The 13167-nt window shown below is 51.7% G+C and overlaps 1 protein-coding gene and 1 long non-coding RNA gene across 5 annotated transcripts in view; one reads left to right on the top strand and one right to left on the bottom strand.

Annotated features, from left to right (window-relative positions):
- Positions 1 to 3118, bottom strand: part of LOC132023150 (uncharacterized) — a 6876-nt gene extending 3758 nt beyond the window's left edge. The window contains exon 1 of the long non-coding RNA XR_009405875.1: positions 3030 to 3118. This is a non-coding gene — a long non-coding RNA (uncharacterized LOC132023150). The remainder of the gene's footprint in view (positions 1 to 3029) is intronic.
- The window catches only part of HVCN1 (hydrogen voltage gated channel 1), a 34511-nt gene continuing 23726 nt past the window's right edge, over positions 2383 to 13167 (top strand). For 2 of the 4 annotated variants that reach the window (XM_059408404.1, XM_059408403.1), the window contains exons 1-2: positions 3107 to 3186; positions 8372 to 8411. In XM_059408404.1, coding sequence (XP_059264387.1) covers positions 8391 to 8411 — 21 coding nt within the window. In that variant the 5' untranslated portion in view covers positions 3107 to 3186; positions 8372 to 8390. Of the gene's footprint in view, positions 2557 to 2609; positions 2691 to 3106; positions 3187 to 8371; positions 8412 to 13167 lie in introns of those variants that run through there. The other 2 variants (XM_059408406.1, XM_059408407.1) reach the window with 2 other exon arrangements.

Genomic DNA, 13167 nt, shown 5'->3' with positions numbered 1-13167 from the left:
GCCTTATTCTCAGTGCTCATTTATTAATTCGTGCCGTAGAGATGTAAAGCACCTACCATGTGCCCGATGTGACAAAACTGAGATCTTTTCCTGTCCCACTGAGGAGACTGAGGCATTCTGTGGACAGAAATATTGAGAACGTGACCAAATTCTCCCTACTTGCTAACCTGCTCTCTTAGGAGCCTGATTGCTCAAGAATACGGAAATAAGTCCCTGCTGGTGGTCGCAGGCTCAGGGCACAGCTAAGGCTGGCAGCTGTGGGCTTCCCCTGGACCACAGCAGAGCCGCCAGGGAGGCAGCACGTGGGAAGGATGATGAGAGATCAAGCCAGGGGCCCGGTTGAGGCCACCAGCTGTCTGCACTAAGCTTGTCACTGCAGGCAGAAGGAATTGTTAGAGCCAATGGAAAGAGGGATGCAGCCCCGGGGTGGGCAGTTAGGTGAGAAGATGCCTGATACCTGTTCTCTCCACCTCTTCCCACTCCTGAGGGAGTGAATGCGGAGACCAGGCCAGTGCACACACCCTCCACTCTGTCCAGCGGGCACCGGTAGGGGAGGGACATTGTTAATTAAAAACAAGATTGGGGCGCCTGGGTGGCTCAGTGGGTTAAGCCTCTGTCTTCGGCTCGGGTCATGATCCCAGGGTCCTGGGATCGAGCCCCACATTGGGCTCTCTGTTTGGCAGGGGGCCTGCTTCCTCCTCTCTCTCTGCCTGCCTCTCTGCCCACTTGTGATCTCTCTGTCAAATAAATAAATAAAATCTTTAAAAACAAACAAACAAACAAGATTGATGTGTAAAATGGACCAGAATAGGGGGTGCCTGGGTGGCAAAGTCGGATAAGCGTCCGACTCTTGGTTTTGGCTCGGGTCATGATCTCAGGGTTGTGAGATCCAGAGTCTGCTTGAGATTCTCTCCCCTGCCTTCCCACCCGCCCAGATAAATATTTAAAAAAATAAAATGGGCCAGACTGGGGTTAAGGACTGGAATAGGAATGTTGCAATAAGAAAATGTGACCGAGAAGTCAGATGAGACTGAGTTGTTTTTGTTTGTTTTTAAGAGGGGAGAGAGCATGGGTCGGGGGAGGATGGGGGAGAGGCAGAGAGGGAGGGAGAGAGAGAGAGAGAAAATCCTCAAGCAGACTCCCCACTGTGCGTGGAGCCTGACTCGGGGCTTAATCCCAGGAGCCTGAGATCATGACCTGAGTCAAAAATCAAGAGTCCGACACACAATCAACTGAGGCACCCAGGCTCCCCCGGACAGAGATGTTTTTAAGAGAGCCTACTGCCCTACGGGGGGGGGGGGGACAGGATTGGGAAAAGCAGACTCCATGGAAGCCAATGGAAACAATACCACCCCGATAGGCAGACAACAGCCCGCCTCCCCAGATGTCTCCATCCCACTCCCTAGGATTCGTGAATAAGCTACCACACCTGGTGGAAGGGACTTTGCAGGTGTGATTAATCAAGGACGTAGCCGAAGGGGATTATCCACGTGGACCCAAGGTCATCACAAGGCCCTTTCAGGAGGGAGAAGGGTCAGATCTAGTGGAGAAGGGCTGATGATAGCAGAGGTCAGAGGGCAGCCGCCAGCAGCTGAGGAATGCAGGCCCGCTCTGGCAGCTCCAAAAGGCAAGAATCCCCCCCTAGAGCCTCCAGAAGGAACAGAGCCCTGCCATGACCTTTGATTTTAGCTCTATTAAGACCATTCGCACTACTGACCTCCAGAGCCCTAAGATAACAAATCTGTGTTTTAAGCCACTGGGTTTGTGATAACCTGTTACAGCAGCAATGGGAAACTAATACCGCTCCCAGGACTGAGACTCCTTCTGCCCCCAACTAAACCAGAAGCAGGGAGATGTGAAAGAGAGGGCCTGCTCCACCCCGAGGTTTGGGACAAACGGTCTTTTTAGGAAGACGGAAGCTAATGGAAACTGATTCCAGGACAGTGCCAGGAATGAAGTGCGAGCAGTGCTGGGGCACCCCGGGAGGAGAGGGGCATTGCCGCTGGCCCCGGAAGGTAAGGAGTCCACCTGAGCAAGGGGGCTCAGCCTCCAGGCAGGAAGGCGCCCTCCTCTGGCGCGGAGACCTCCTGCCCCCATTCAGGAGTGGCCGGGCCTGCCGGCTTCGAGGTTGGCCATGCCTTCAGGACATTCTGCCCACTCTCCAACCTCTGCATGGCACATACAGTGCAGGGGACAAGCAAAGCCACTCAGAGCCACCCCTAAGGAAACCGGACAGGGGTGCCACCGGACATCAGGCCCAGCCTCCCCCGAGTGCGTATGGTGGGGGGGGGGGAGTGGACCCGCCCCCACTCCATCCCGCCGGAGGAAGGAAGTGGTTCCCTCCTCCCACCCCTTCCCTCTGGCTAGCCTGGGACCGGATTCTCGTGATTCGCGATTGGCTCCCACGGGCGGGACCTTTGTCCATCTGCAGGAGCGCAGGAGGCCCCGCCACGCCCGGGCCTACGGAGCGGGAGGGGGCGGGGGAGGGGGGCGAGCCGGAGACCAACAGGGAGACAGACGGGCCAGGGCAAGAGCCCCGGCCCGTGGCGGCGCAGGGTTAGAGGGCGGGCTGGGGGGGGGGGGGGGGGGGTCAGGAGGGGGGGCGGGAAGGGAAGGAGGGAGGGGCCGGGCGGCTCCGCGGGCGCCGAGCTCGCAGTCGCTGCGGTGGCCGCCGGCGGTTGGGGCGCAGGGTAAGTGCTCCGCGGCTGGGACGCGGCCGCGCCGGCTGTAGGCGCTCTCCCAAGCCGTCCCAGCCGGAGCCGTCCGAGGAGCGGACCCTCACCCTCCCCGACCCCCTCCCCCAGCCTGCCTGGGACCCCGCCCCCAGTTGCCCTCGGTTCCGGCGGCGCGGGCGGACTGGCACTCCCCCCGGGGACCCCTTGCCCTGTGCAGGGAGAACTGGAGTCCGCTGGAAACAGGGCAGGAGGCCTGGTGCCACGGGACCTGGGAGGGAAGCCCCTCTTGGCCTCAGTTCCCTCCCCTTGAAAACGGGAGCATTGATAAGAACTACCCTTTCGTCCCGGGCTTACCGTGCAGACAGGTGCCTTCATCACCCGCCGAGGGCAGCAACAGGTGCGGTGAGGACCACGCTTGTCTCGTCTTACAGGTGGAGACGCCGAATCTCGGGCCAAGCCACTTGCCTTGGGTCACCTGGCCGAAGCAGGCAGAGCCAGAACCTACACCCAGGTCTGTGTGAACCCCTAAATCCTTTTATTCACCATCCCTGCCCCTCCCTGCCCCCCCCCCAGGAAGACTGCGGGGGAGAAGTGAGGATGAAGGTAGTCCTGGGTATCCCAGGAGGAGGCTGAGATGAGACAACCGCCAGGGCCGCATCCCTTCACCTGGGAAAACCGCCCCCCCCCCGAGATTTTATTTATTCATTTGAGAGAGAGAGCATGAGCAGGGTGAGAGGCAGAGGGAGAAGCAGACTCCTGGCTGAGCAGGGAGCCCGAGGTGAGGCTCCATCCCAGGACCTGGAGATCAGGACCTGAGCAGAAGGCAGCTGCATAACTGACTGAGCCTCCCAGGCACCCCTCTCTTGGGGCAAGGTGTGCTGAGGAAAGAGAATGGTGGGTTGGGGACAGGTTAAACTGCAGGAGGCAGCGGTGCTGCCCCCCACAGGAACTTACAGACCTCTCCCCACCATCTCTGCTGGGGGCAGGGGCCCTTACAGCCCCACTGTGGGGCTTCATCTCTTCATCACTCCGTTCCCTCGACTGTCCCGGGGGCTAAGCATGGTACTTACCGTACAGCACTGCTGAGATGAAGTGAGACACTGGGTACAAAGGCTTAGCCCAGCACCTTGCCCAAGGCTACCACGGAGCTATGCCCACCGCCCCCACACACACCCTCCAGCTTCTTCCCTGTCCCTCTGAAAGCACACCTCTGTGCCTGACACCTTTAACCTCGGGTCAGTCAGGGCTCTTCGAGATCTGCACAATTTCCGGACAGCTTCTTGAGTAAGCCAAGGCTGCCAGTGGCAACTTCTCGCACTCTTGAGTCCCTAGGGGAAAGACTAGTAGGAGCACCATTTTGAAAATCTTTGGGCTGACGTTTGCACAATTCCAGAACCACTCCAAGGTCCCCAGGCCCTCTGCGATCACAGGTTTAGAGAGAAGGAGGAAGCCCTGACTCTTGTTGCCCCAAACCGGCTCCTCATCTCCTCCCCCTACATCTGAGCCCGCAGCGGGTTCTGCTCCTCAGCATGTTCTGAATCTGGCCAGCCCTCTGCATCATCTTTTGCCTCCCGTTGGCCTCCCAGCCACCGCTCTTGACCTCAGCATCGCCTCCCAAGCCCTCTGCAAGGTCAGACTCTTGTGTCCTGCCCCTGTCCTTGCACTGCACGTTCCCTGCAGACCTACTGACCTCCTCTTTCTTCCTTGGACCTGCTGGGGTTTGGTTTTGTTTTGTTTCTTTGTTTTTGTCCCCTTGGGACCTTTGCACATGGCCTGCCTTCTCCAGGGACTACTCTTCCCGGCCATCTTCTTGTGACTTACCTCTTTGCTACTCTGGGACTGCTGTCCAAGTTGCCTCCTCGCCTTCTCACAACTTCCCTGACCACTGCACCTGCGGGAGCCCCACTTCCTGCTCTCTTCCTGCATTACCATCTCTCCTTCTCTTTCTTCCCATGCTTAGCCTCAGGGGATCTTACCTTGCTTACATGTTTCCCTGGTTCCCTGTTTGTCTACCCAGCTAAAGTATCTGTCTCCCAGTGCCCTGACCTTTTTCTTCATCACTTCGGATTCCCACCCAGAACCCAGCACAGTGCCTGGCATGTAGTAAAAGTTCCAATTTTGTTGTACAATTGCCAGTCATGTGTGCAACCGTCAGAGTTTGACTTGTCATTGCTTAACAGCCTTCTTTCTGTATTTCTACATAGACCTCAGAATTGTTATTCCTTCTAACAGCCCACTGCCTTTCTCAGCTGTTCTCTAAAGTGGGGCTTGTGGCGTCTTTCCAGGTTTAGCCATCATATCCAAAGTAGCTTGTCCACATTGCACCTGTGTTTTGGTACGCAATGATTTGAAATAATAGCTCCAAACTGATGTGTTCAAGTCAAGAGTATGATTATTTTGAAGGCACTTGGCACTTATCACCAGAGGGCTGTTAAGGAAAAACAATGCCTGGCAGTGTGCAAGTTTCCCTACAGCCCCACAAGCACTGAGTTTTATCACTTTTGTTTTGTCTAGTTTAATGGAGAGGTCATGTATGTATCTTTAAATTTTCTGTTGCTTGAATTAGTGAAGCTGGTTGTTTTTCTATAAATGTGCTCTATTTCCTGCCTTGTGAAGGAAGGAAATCTCCAGGGCACCTTAACAGCTCCCTTCACCTTTGCCTGTGCTAAAGGTTCCACTTGAGCCCGTCTCATGAGAGCAGGGTGAGGGCCCCCAGGGGCTAGAACAGGAACACAGTGAGCTAGCTGAACTGTGCTGGTTGCAGAAGCCATCCTGCCAGTCGACCAGCAAGAAACCCTCTGAGAGGCCCTTGTGCCTACAACCCATGCTACTGAGGAGAGAAAGAACTTTATTTTTTTGTTTAAGTCTTTATGAAAATTTTTTCCAGTTGATAATTTTTTCTTAAATCATCAAAGGACACGGTGTGCAGGGTTATTTATTAGAACATTGGGACAGCAAAAGATTGGGAAGTAATCCAAATTCTGATCACTAGTGGGACTACTACACACATTCCTCCAGGGGGAACCTTGTGGAGTCATTCCAAGGAGTGCATTCAGTATAGCGCGTACTGATCGAGAACAACCAGAAATACTGTATTAGTCTCCAATAGCCGCCATAACAAATTACCACAAATTGGATGGCTTAAAGCAACATAAATGTATTACTTTACAGTGCTGGGGATTTGACGTCCACACTCTGTCTCAGTAGGCCAACATCGAGGTGTTGTGTGGCCAGGCTGCATTTCTTTTTTTCTTTTTTTTTTTTTAATATTTTATTTATTTATTTGACACACAGAGAAATCACAAGTAGGCAGAAAGGCAGGCGGGGCGGGGGGGAAGCAGACTCTCTGTTGAGCCGAGAGCCCCATGCGGGACTCGATCCTAGGACCCTGAGATCATGACCTGAGCCAAAGGCAGAGGCTTAACCCACTGAACCACCCAGGTGCCCCCAGGCTGCATTTCTTTTGGACACTCGAAGGGAGAACCTCCAACTTTTGGAGGCTGTCCACATTCCTTGGATTGCAGTCCCTTCCCTCGGTCTTCAAAGCCAGTAGTGTAACATCTTCAAATCTCGGACTCCAGCTTCTGCTCCTGCACTCACATGTCCTTCTGTCTCTGATGCTTCTGCTCTATTCAGAAAGACCCTTCTGATGACATTGGGGCCACCTGGATAATCCCCATCTTGGGAGCCTTAATTGAATCGCATCTATAAAGCCCCCTTTGCCATGTACAGTGACATATTCACGGGTTCTGGGGAGTAGGACAGGTACACCTTTGGAGGGAGGGGGTTCATTATGGAGCTTACCACACCCTAAAGGGAAGTAAGCAAGGTTTCAAGCAGTGTGTGTGTCGGCTCACATTTGTTGAAGTTTAAAGAAGAGAAAAGGAGTAGATATAGATGTGCTTGCAAAGGCGTAGAATACCCCTAAAGACCACACAGGAAACTGCTAAGAGTGGCTGCTTCTGGGAAGAATGGGTAGAAAGGAAGCTTACTAGTCACAATATATCTTTTTGAATTGTTTCAGTTTTTTGGTACATACCTGTGTCACCTACATTAAAAATAAATTTTAAGGGCGCCTGGGTGGCTCAGTGGGTTAAGCCGCTGCCTTTGGCTCAGGTCATGATCTCAGGTTCCTGGGATCGAGTCCCGCATCGGGCTCTCTGCTCGGCAGGGGGCCTGCTTCCCTTCCTCTCTATCTGACTGCCTCTGTCTACTTGTGTTCTCTGTCTGTCAAATAAATAAATAAAATCTTTAAAAAAAATAAAAATAAAAATAAATTTTAAGAACTAATACATACTCATTGTAAAGGGTCAGACCTTCCAGGAAGTGAAGGAAAATACCTACAAAAATCAGTCCCCTCGACCACTCCCTTTTTGTCCATCAATAACCACTGTAAACAGTTTGGCTATATCTTTACGGACTTATTTTTTAAAATGCATATGTAATTTTTTTCACAGATTGGGTCATACTGTATATATTATGCTGTAATATATATTTACATATACACTATATGCACTTTTTTTTTTTTTTTTTTTTTGGACAGAGAGATCACAAGTAGGCAGAGAGACAAGCAGAGAGAGAGGAGGAAGCAGGCTCCCCACTGAGCAGAGAGCCTGATGTGGGGCTTGATCCCAGGACCCTGGGATCATGACCTGAGCTGAAGGCAGAGGCTTTAACCCACTGAGCCACCCTACATATACACTTTAATGTATGTCTATGGGTCTTTTTTTTTTTTTTTTTAGTTTAAACTGGAGTGAAATTCACATAATATGAAATTAACCATTTTACAACTCTGAACAGTTCAGTGGCGTTTAGTGCGTTCCTGATGTCACGTAATGACCACCTCTATCCAGTTTCAGAACATTTTCATCAAACCAAAAGCAAACCCTGCCTCTGTTAAGCAGTCAATCACCATCCCCCTCCCCACCTCCTAGTCCCTAGCACCCACCAGTCTGCTTTCTGTCTCTGTCTCTGTGGCTTTGCATATTCTGGGTGTTACATATCAGTGGAATCATGTCATATGTGAAGTTTTGTGTGTGGTTCCTTTGATTTCGTGTCCAGTGGAATCATGTCATATGTGAAGTTTTGTGTGTGGTTCCTTTGATTTCGTGTCCTGTTCTAGGGGTTCATTCATGCTATAGCATGGGTCAGGACTTCATTTCTTTTTAAGACTGAATAATGTGCCATTGTATGGGTGGAACATCTTTCATTCATCCATTCATCCCCTAATGGACACTTGGGTTACTTCCCTTTTGGCTAAGAGTTTGTTTTTTTTTTTTAAGATTTTATTTATTTATTTGACAGAGATCACAAGTAGGCAGAGAGGCACGCAGAGAGAGAGAGAGAGAGGAGGAAGCAGGTTCCCAGCTGAGGAGAGAGTCCAATGCGGGACTCGATCCCAAGACCCTGAGATCATGACCTGAGCCGAAGGCAGAGGCTTAACCCACTGAGCCACCCAGGCGCCCCAGGCTAAGAGTATTTTTGTATATGCATTTGTCTGAGTTCCTGTTTTCAATTCTTTTGGATATGTACCAAGGATGTGCATCCTTCTACATAAACTTTGAGCTTTATGCTATTTTCAGACACTGTTAACGTAAGCAAGTTAAAAATAATTTGTATCAAAGTGTCGCAAAGCACACACTAAGATAAATGATAGCAGGATGTCAGATCTAGACAAACGTTTTCTTATTTTCCAGATCCAGAGAGGACAGGAAAATGGCTGCCTGGGATGAAAAGGTAAATTATTTCTGATGGACCAGCAGTGTTAAAGGACCTTCCCAGGCTTGAAGACCATTCTGTTTGGTGTTTCAAACAGGATAAAGGGAAAATACCTGTTTGGGATGCTTCTGCTATCCCGAAGTGTTCAGTCACAAAAGTGAAAACTATAGTAGGAATTCACAAACCTCAAGATACCCCAGTAATCTGAATCAGATCCTTCAGAGCCCACCTCTGCATTTTAATAATAACCATGTGTCATGAGCCCCGGACCTTCACCTCACTGACACCTCTGTCTCCTTATCTGGAAAAGGGAGAGAAAATTACCCTTGTTCCAGAAGGCTTGTCGGGAAGAGTTGAGGAGACCGTGATCTCAAAATGCTAGGCTGATACTGCCCATTTTACAGAGAAAGACACTTGGGCACAGAGAAGTAAAGCCACTTGCTCAAGATCACACAGGTAGGAAGTGGCAGAAATAAGATGTCACCCTGGCTTTACCTCCTGTATCATGTGATCATCCCAAGCAGAACTATTAAACTCTGTCCTTGATATCTGGGGTGCAGGGTTGTTGGGCTTGGGGGGACATCTGTTATGAAGGGTAAGGACAAGGTAGAAAGGAAATATGGCTTCCATTTTAGTTGTTTTCTGGGAGGTTCCGGGGGAGCTAGCAGGTAGAGCTGGGGGCTCAGGGTAGCAGCAGGGTGATCAGTGAGTGTCCAAGAAGCAGGGTCATGGACTGATAGTGATGCCCTTTTAATGGTAGGAATCATTTGGATTTTAAGGCTGTTTAGAGTGGCAGGGAAGTGGCCCATGCTGTATGCTACCAATTCTGATTTCAGAAAAGTTGGAATCTGGGGAAAATGTTCCTCTTGGAATTCGATGAAATATAGCAGGAGAAGCATTAGCAATCATAGCATGAACATCTCCTGAGCACCCACTCCGTGCCAGCTATGGGCTCAGCGCTTTCTGTATGTTTGGTTGTTTAAGCCTCTCAACAACCCAGTGCATTAAGTGCTGTTACTTCTTTCCCGCTGTTACAGATAGGGAGATTGAAGCACAGCAAGGGTTATCGATTTGCCCAAGGTCACACAGCTGGCCAGAGGCCCAGACCCACGCTGCCTGCCTTCCATGCCCTAAGTACGGATGAGTGATGGTGCCCTGTATGCTTTTCAGACACAGTAGATCCCAAAGATAGGCTGGGTCTCCGGGGCAAAGAGCTCCTGGCAGGAAGGGAGCAGAGAAGGGGGATTGCAGCGGCAACAAGGGCTCTCGGGGGCAGATTCCTTCCCTCGACGAATGTTTATCCGTGCCAGCGGTGTCCCGGCACCAACCTCATCTGGCAGGCTGTACCAGCAGTCCAGCAGACGCTGGTCCCTGCCTGCCTGTGGCTTCTTCTTCCGCTGAGCGAAAGATCCCTGTCAAGTCACAAAACAGTGCGTGTGAAGGGGCACGTTTGCCGAGCCATTAAGGAGTGGTCATGGTTCATGTGGGTCCCTCCCTGGGACCACTGAGATCAGAAGGGCCTCCGGACCTCATCAGATCACAGGTCTCTCTGTCTGACACCTGGAGGGCTGGAGTAGGTTACCAGGTGCTGAGGGATGACCAAGAAGGTGTTGTAGCAGAAGAAGTGGCCCTTGCGGAGGGCCCTGGAGCAGGGCAAGGTGGGGAGGGAGCAGGGGCATGGCAGGAAACTGGCGGGGACCAGCAGCGTGGGAGGGATTTGTGAGTGAGGTGCCCAGAACCTGGGGCCACAGTGGTCCTGGCGTGTATGCAGAATGGGGGAGAAAGACCACTTTCCTTTGGAGGGTCACGGAAAGTTCTGCAGAAGAGGCAGCCTTTCAGCTGGGGCCTTGGGATTTGAACTCATGGAATCCAAGGAAAGGGCATTTCCAGCGGCAGGAACAGGATAGACAAAGACCAGGAAGCGGGCTCTCCTGTAGAGCTCCACAGAGCAGAGCGGAACGGGCAGGGGCGGTGATGGAGGAGGGAGAACCCTGGTGCCAGAGCGGACTCTCTGCCAATCTGGGAGACGCTAGTAGACCACCTGCTGCTCTGTGGCTCCAGTGGGTGGACGGCCTGGATTCCAATCCTGCCTCCACCCATGGTGGGCTGCATGACCTCAGACGAGTTTCTGAAACTCCCCGAGCCTCCGTGTGCTTGGCCATGAGTGGGGTCAACAGTCCTCCCCATGTACTTGGGTATTGGACGTACAGTGCCTGCCACCGCAGAGTGAGGAACTCCAGGAGTTCAGCGATTTTCATTCATCAAAGGCCAATGGAAACACAATTCCTACTTTCCATCATTTGTAGTTCCCTGTGAAAGCAGGCAAACCAAAAAAGCCGAAACACTTGGTGCTGGTTATTCTGGGGTGAAACCAGCTCATACCTAGTGAGGGGCAGGATCACCCCTACAGTTGTTCTGGATAAAAATTCAATAGTGTGTGTCCAGAATCATGGCAGTGTTCCTCATCAAACCTGGTCCTCTCTCTTAAAAGGAAATGACCCATAAAAAGGAAACTAACTGCTAGCACCCTATTCCATAGCCCGTCAGGTGCCATTGATAGGAGATGTGCCATTATTTTGTCCTATGGAGAAACGTGGTCTTGGAATTGGTGATAAACGTGCTAAAAATGAGAAATCAGATTCCATAGTGAGAGCATTAACTTCTTGGTGCAGTTTCTTGGCTGTCAAAAAGGCATAAATCTATGCACATAACTAGCAGGAAAAATAAAATACAGAATTGTCTGCCGTCTTTGATTATAATTAGAGAGAAAGAGACCTTAGGTGGATAAGAAGTCTGGTGTGTTGGGATTATCGTGAATTCCTTTCCTTTTGCTCCCGTTTTCACGGAGCTGAGAGAAAGAAATCTAGGGTAAAGGTCTGTTCCTGGGGTGAATGACAAGCTGGGGTTGGGTGCTGTGCAGGGGATCTGACTGACTGAAGCCAGGGGCCTGGTGGGGGGAGGGGGAGAGGTTGAAGGCACAGAAGCAGCAGAATCACAGAATGGGGGTGCAGAGCCAAGGGGGGATGGAGGAGGGAATAACTTCCGGGATGGGGGAGGGGCACAGAGGCCCGCCAGTACCAGGAGCTGACAAGAGCTGGGGAATATTGGGCCAGGACCACCTGTAGCAGTTGAACTTCTATTGAGTCAAAGGACAAGTTCCTTTTAGTAATTTACCCTTCTGGAGTTAAAAAACTGTTTTAATCAATTGCTTTTAGGAGCTTTTGAATTGTCCTGCTGCCCTGGTGTCTGAGGGAAAAATGACAGTGTCGTAGGAGGAACTGGTGGGGTTTTTCAGACCTGTTTCACCCGTAGGCAGCTCTGCAGAGCCCATCTCCTTGTGCCTCTGAGTTCCTCTTCTGTGAAATGGGAACAGTGATACTCCTTCTCGAATTGTGGCGATCAGAGCTGCTCACTGCAGCAGGGCCGGGCTACGGTAAAGTTGCCACCTGGAGCAACCTTCGAGGTTGTTCTCTGGGTTCTTGGCCATCAGCTCGCCTCGTCCTCCTCTTGGATGATGCATGTTACCAGCCACATCTGGGGAACCTGGGAGCCAGTGTGCTTAGCCATCGCGCTAGCCCTTTGCTCATTTCTCGTGAGGCTCAGGGTTTACTCGCCGTGCCGGTGCTCACCCGCAGCTGCACATGGGAGGTCCCAGCACCCAGGCCACCCCCAGACCAACCGAATCACGATCTTGGGGCCTGGGACCGCGGCCTTGGGTTTTTTAAAAGCTTACAGGTGGTTCCAAAGTGTAGCCAGGGCTGAGAGGCACCGGTTAGACTGCGGCTGGGGAGGGCCTCTCTCCGTGGGCTGCTTTGCAGTGAGGCAGGGGAGAGGGGCGTCCTGAATTCGGTTCTTCCATCTTTTCCTGGCCAAAGCATTGCTAAGACGCTGGGGCTGGGAGTTGCCCGGATGACTCGGTCAAAATGGTGATAGGTCTTCGTTTCTGGCTGAATAACTGTTGTTTTTTTTTTTTTTTTTTTTCTTGATATGTTTTCATTTTCTTTATGCTTTCATAATAAAATAACATGACTTACGCTTCCCAGTTTGCACGGCTGATATCACATACTTTGAGCAGGGCTGTCTCCTCTCTGGCAAACCCTTCCCAACCCCAGGGAAATAGACCAGGCCTGTGCTCCGAATACCTGTGTCCCTTTCAAACTCAGCTCATTGGTGACTCCCGAGTCCTTTAACGGGCTGCTGTCTGTCATTTAAGCAACGGAGTAGAATAAAATGGAAACCACCAGAGTGCTCGCACAGAGAAGCTTGGTTGTAGATCTCGTGTCTGTCAGTGTGTATTAAAAGGCAGGATTAAAATTTGTTTTTCTCACTGAGTAACCCTGGGCTGAGCTCCCTGCCCAGCGCCCAACCAGGGTGATGTTCAAAGAGGTCGTTGCAAGAAGAAGGGGCTTTGGGCCAGGCGGCTTCCCTCCGAATTCTCTCTCTCTGGCTGTGGGCCCTGGGGCAAATTGTTTGGCTTCCCCCAAACAGAAGTGTTTCGGTCCCTCCTCCTGGGGTTGTTGCAGTGTGTTCTGGGGAAGAGGGGGTAGGGGGTAAGGGGGGTGGTTAACGCCAGGCTCCTGCTACTACAGAATGTTCTTTCCCCCATCTTCTCCCTCCCCACCCCCCCACCCCGGGCCTCGCCATCCTCTTGGCCATCCAAGGCTGGGAGATGACTCAAGATGGGAGGGATCCTGACCCTGCAGGAAAAGGAGAGAAATGTTGCAGCATCCCCTGGGGTACCTGGGCCTCGGTCGGGTGCCTTAGCCCGTAAGCA

The sequence above is a fragment of the Mustela nigripes genome, chromosome 8 (assembly GCF_022355385.1).
Source record: "Mustela nigripes isolate SB6536 chromosome 8, MUSNIG.SB6536, whole genome shotgun sequence".
NCBI lineage: Eukaryota > Metazoa > Chordata > Mammalia > Carnivora > Mustelidae > Mustela > Mustela nigripes.
The sequence above is the reverse complement of the archived record's forward strand: the minus strand, read 5'-3'. Positions and strand labels throughout refer to the sequence as shown.